Raw genomic sequence first — 6,000 nt, forward strand, 5'->3', positions numbered from 1 at the left:
CTTTTAAGTTCGTTTTGAAGAGTAAAATATATTTTTAGAATAATCAAAAAAAAAATAATAATAATTTTGATTTTTTAAATGTTTTTTTTCTGTGACTTGTGAGCTATGTTTATAAAAACATTTTATTATAAAAGAGTTTTTAAAGAGTCATATTATTAAAGATTAATTTAATTCTTAATTTACTTTTATCTTATTTACATTTTATTTAATTTAATCAGATTGTAAAGCAAGTTCTTCTATTATATTTCAAATGAAATATTATTTTAAAAAATACGCAGGGATGGTTCTTATTTTCAAATGGTTTCCAAAAAACTTTATATGAGACTTTAAACTTTTATTCTAAAATAGTTTATAAGTAAGAACCGCTGTCGTAACTAGTTTTTTTTGCCTAATTTTTTTTTTTTTTTTTTTTTTTGCATTTACTTTATGATAAGCTGGTGGGTATACTCATAAAATATAGGTATATTGTTTGAAAAGATTTAGTAAAATTTATATTACAGTTATAAAAAGTCTCAAGACACCTCAAAGAGTTTTTATAAATAATTCTTAAAAAGTTCATTTTACTAAAGTTGCAGAGGTACTCATTTTTATGATATTTTTGATTTTGACTTTTGTAGGATTCTGTGTATTGTATGGAATTTGTAATTTTTTTTATTTTTTAACTCTGTTATTGAAAATTAGAATCACTAAAATTAAATTAAAACAAAAAAAAAAAAAAAAAAAACATGAAAATAATAATAAAAATAAAATTAATTAATTAAGTTTATTACATTAAAATATAATTTAAAACATTAGATTTTCAGTAATAAAATTTTTTTGTAGTTTTGATGAGGTGAATAAGCTGAAAAATAACTTGAATGACAGTCCACATCATGTTCTAGAGATATCAAACTCTAATATAACTGATTCGGCAGAAACAATTGTTATTTTAGAATTGCCCCATAATGATTCACATACTTTAAATGAAAGCTTTAATACTATAAAAGTAAATCAAAAAAGCTCTACTATAAACTGTGAAGAGTGTGGTCATGAAAGTGGTTTAGTAAATTCAATAGATGATTTAAAAAAAACCATACAAAGTGACGTTTCTACTATGACTGAAAGCTTTGAAAATGATGATGGAATCTTGCATTCTCGATTATTTGGAGATTACTCTCAAGACCATGTTTCAAGATGGCTTCAAAATAACTGTGATGATATTAATTATGACTCAGATAGTGACTACTCTAGTTCATATTATAAAACGTCTCGATCGTCAAGCGTGACAGATCTGATCTCTGATTCACATACAAACACAATGCGCAGTGACGGAAGCTACATAAAAAATCTTACTAAGGAGCAGGTTCTTCGAGGTAATATTACATTTTTTGCTTCATAACTTTATTGTTATATGTGTTTTATGTTTTAATATCTTTATTGTTATATGTGTTATATGTTTATAGTTAAAAATATTTTATATATTATATATAATTTTTATAGTATTTATATATATATTTGTTTTAGGTTAAATATTTTGACAAACTTTTATGAACAAATAAAATAACAAATCAAATTTTTTTTATATATACCGTAAAGTCGCCTAAGTTTGGTCACTTAGGCGACTTTACGTAAGCTTTGAACATTTATTTATCACACATAAATAAAAAATTTTCAATTTTTTTTCCTGAAACATACAAAAAACTATATTGATAATTGATATTGCAAAAATAAAAAATGAAAAATAAAAACTTGTACTCAATATTTAATTTAAAATGAAAATATCTACTTTGACCGAACTTTCAATAGCCTCTCAAGTTCGGCCACTGTAAAAATACTAATACATCACAAACTTAATGTTACAAGTAATGAAAACTAATTTTTAAGTGTTGTTTTATTGTAAAATTTTGATATTAATTCAGGTAATACCAGTAACTAAGGAGGGCGTTGTCCTGGGCTCAAAAAAAGTCTTTTGGGGCACCAAAGAAAACAAAAAGCACATAAAAAAAGGCTTTTTAATATAAGTAGTAGTATTTTTAATTTATTGTAATTAGTCAACTATTTTATACTTTGGTCGTTATCACATTTGCTACGCCACTGGTTGATAAAATTAAAAATGTTTTTTAAATTAGTTTAAAAAGGTTTTTTCAATTAACAAAAAAACACTACTTTGTTTTAAATGAGCTTTGTATGTTTATTGGTAATTCTTGCACGTATTGTTGACTAAAGTAGAACAGCAAGATCCGAACAACCAATTGTCACAGGATTCGCAATGCATCCATAATTGTCGTTGAGTTGTAATTTTATATCCTAAAAAAATGTCACAAGCCTAATATTTGAAAACTCAAAGAACCGTCAGTTAATTTTGAAATTATTAAAAAAAATTTTGTTCAAATAAAATACCATGGTGTGAATCCATTATAAAAATGTCAAAATTTACAAGTAAAGTTACCGGTAAATTTTACATTCGCAACACTTATCAACATTTCACAATTTACTTCTAATTGTCTCCTTCGTTGTTTATCCGTGAATCACCGAAGTTAGAGTATTTCAAAATTTCACTAATTTTTATAAAAAAAGTAGTTAATTTTCAAAAATTAATAAATTTTTTTCTGTGAAAATAATTAATTTGGTGATTCTTAATAATACCAACATTGAGTTTGATCATTTATATATATATAGATTATTATATAGAAATTGATAAAAAACAAAAATCTTAAAAAATAAAGTTTCAGTTGGTTAAAAGTTTAGAAGATGATGTAAGATGAAGATGATATAAGATGATGATGATGTAAGCTGAAGATGGTGTAAGATGGAGATGATGTTAGCTGATTTAAGATTAAGATGATATAAGATGATTTAAGATTAAGATGATGTAAGATGATGATGATGTAAAATGAAAATTATGTAAGATGGAGATAATTTAAGATAAGATGATGTAAGATGAAGATGATGTAAGATGAAGGTGATGCAGCAGCAAGATGTGTAGCAACTGGATTAACCTTAAAGAAAATCTCTGAAAAATATCAACAGAAATATCTCTAAATACAGGATGATATTTTTCGAATTAACTGAAGGGGAGGTATCATATCCAAGGAGCAAACAAATTTTGAATCTTTCATAGTTGTTGAAGTTAAAAAAATCAACAAAATACCAGAATTTGCTTTAGCTTATAATTTATGCCAAACAATTCTTCAAATAAAAGTATTTTTAAACAATCCATTATTCTTTATCAAGATTCAGTAATTAAATCAGTTTTTATTTTCAAATTTGCTTACCGTTTGAATAAACCACCGGACACATTTGAAAATCACAATGTTAGTACCCAGACAGTTTGAAGACACCTTGCAAATGACAAGAATTTATGTTCATGTATATTGTTTTTATTTAATGTTTATTTATGTTCACGCATGTTGTTTTTCGAGATTTTTAAAAAATGAATTCGTACACTATACAAAAATGGTTTTTTGCTGAAAACATTTGGTTGTCAGAACTTTTTGATCATTACAACAGCTTATGCATCTTTTGAAAAAAATTTTATAAAATATTTTGAAAATTGGAACTCTAGTGATTTCATGTTGAGCAGTATGGCACAAAAGTATAAAATCGTTAAAAAAGTTAAAATCAAACAATATTTTGGTGCTCCTCCTCAATCCTCCTCGATTGCAAAGAATCGGATGAGTTCCTAATATTTTCAAAAAAAGTGTCATGTTGGGTCTTAAGAAAAGCGAATTTATATAAAAATTTAATAAATACTAATCATGTTTTATAAAAACATCTCTGAAAAAAATTGTTTTTAAAAACTTATAATAATTTATATAAACTTTATATAATTTTTAATAATATATAATAAAAAAATTAGTTTTTTTATATGTTAAAAAAATCGCAATAAAATCTGGTATATAAAATGAATTGGTAATCTGTATATAAAATGAATTTTCTTAAAAGAATAAAATCACTGTATTAGCATAAGTTAATGATGCAAGGTCAGGCCAGAGTAATTATTGATTGTGGTTATGATACTCTTTTAAGAGTCTAGTTGCTTCCTGATGCATAGCTCTAAGTGAAGATTTTGGTTAACTGCTAAACCGCAGTGGATAAAGTACGGTTTTGAAACCCCTTTTATCAGAATTCCGTTATTTGTGTTCAGCTTAAAAACCTTCAAACGGTTTTCAAACTAAACACAATTAACACAAGATTTTTTTGTGCCAACCACAAAGTTTGCTTCAAAATTTAGGTTATATTAATTGATTTTATGGTTTCCTCTCCGTGTATTTATTATATACTATTTTAAAAGTTGTTTTTTATTTTATATTATCTTAAGTTATGTTTATTTTAGAAACTTTGGTTATCGGTCCCTTGAGAGGTCTTGGTATAAATAATAATATATATAATTCAAAGGACACTAAAAGTAAACAGTCAAGCATTTCGAACTCAAAACAGAGCACAGAAGAACTGACAAAAAAACGCAATGGAACGATATGCTCTGAAGGCTCTTTTCGTATTAAAGATGACAGTCCAAAAAAGAAAAAAATACAAAAACGCAGTAGTACACTTGGTAAAAAACGTTACCTGTCATTAGAAGAATTTACTCCCTAATTGTATCAACTTGCTTTTAGACAACTTGTGTTCAGTTATTCAAAATAAAACTGATTACTTGATCAAAAAATCTAGTTCGGCAAAATATCTATCAAATAGATGTTAATAGTTTTTATAAATTTATATTAACTAAACTTATGTTTTTGTGACGAAATAGTACAATCAAGATTTTGTTTAGAATTTAATGGTTGACTATAGTATTCCGTAATTACTATTTTTATATGGAAAAAGCAAATGAATCTCCATAATTTCTTGTTCGACAAAGAATCTCCATAATTTCTTGGTCGTCAAATGAAACTCCATAATTTCTTGTTTAATTAATAAGGTATTGGAATTAATTTTAAAAAATTTCAAAATTCTTTTAAATATTAATTTTTTAAATTAACAACAATGGCTTGGGCGTTTCAAAGTTGTCAACAGAACTTTATGGAGAATTACCTTTTCTTAATATAGATAATGTATACATAAAACTAAATTTTGTTAGTAACACGAAAATAGTATTGAAGTATGAAAAAAAGTAAAAATTACTTGTAACAATATTCTTTCAAATTTTAAAATATAGTGTAAATATATTATATATACACTATAGTATTTTTTTAATGATACAATTATATTTTATTTTTTTAATCACGCCAAAAGAAATTTTAATGAGAATTTTTTAATATAATTAACAATTTTATTTATTTGAAAAGTTATAGATATATATATATATATACAAATATATAAACAAAGTTTATTTATTTGTCGTTATTTGAAGCCAACAGTTTAGAGTCAATAGTAAATTATTCAAAAGTCTTTTCTTTATTTAAATTTTAATGTGACATACTGTTGTTCCTTTCTGATCGATTCTAGTACTATTTGATATACGAGATCTGTTAGATGCCAGAACGGTACCTTTATGCAACTTTAAATATTGAATGTTCACGGGGTCAAAAAACAAAAACATCCATTTTTTTGGGAATGAAAGTGGTTTTGCAAACAACAGTTAAATATTTGAATTTAAATAAAATGTTTATGTTAATATTATGTCGTATTAGAGTAGCATATGTAGTAACGGTGTACTATACAATTCCAACGCTATAAGATAACAACTCAACTTAAAATACTATTTGAAACGGGTAAAATAAGTAACGAATAAATTTTATTTTATTTATTTTTTATTTATATGAGTTTTCATGCTATAATTTTCTATACAATGTTTTTGTCCGAATATATTGTTGGCTTAGCATAGGAACAGCCACAAATAGTCATTAAGACTAATCCAAAGTATCGTCCGTTATTGACCAAGATTTTTACGCACAGAAGTACTACTCAAGCGCTGAGTTGGTGGTGGCAGGATTTTAACTTTTTGTTTGACGCTCTAACCAACTGAACCAGCCAGCCAAAATAGTTTTTTACTTTTATTAAAAGTTACAGAATATTTTA

The 6,000-nt window shown here is 25.2% G+C and overlaps 1 protein-coding gene across 1 annotated transcript in view; it reads left to right on the plus strand.

Annotated features, from left to right (window-relative positions):
- LOC100210872 (uncharacterized) overlaps positions 1 to 5,152 on the plus strand; it is an 84,258-nt gene extending 79,106 nt beyond the window's left edge. Inside the window, exons 23-24 of the mRNA XM_065817301.1 lie at positions 823 to 1,352; positions 4,316 to 5,152. Coding sequence (XP_065673373.1) covers positions 823 to 1,352; positions 4,316 to 4,575 — 790 coding nt within the window. The 3' untranslated portion in view covers positions 4,576 to 5,152. The remainder of the gene's footprint in view (positions 1 to 822; positions 1,353 to 4,315) is intronic.
- The last annotated feature ends 848 nt before the right edge of the window (positions 5,153 to 6,000 follow it).

This window comes from Hydra vulgaris, chromosome 14, assembly GCF_038396675.1.
Source record: "Hydra vulgaris chromosome 14, alternate assembly HydraT2T_AEP".
Taxonomy (NCBI): Eukaryota; Metazoa; Cnidaria; class Hydrozoa; order Anthoathecata; family Hydridae; genus Hydra; species Hydra vulgaris.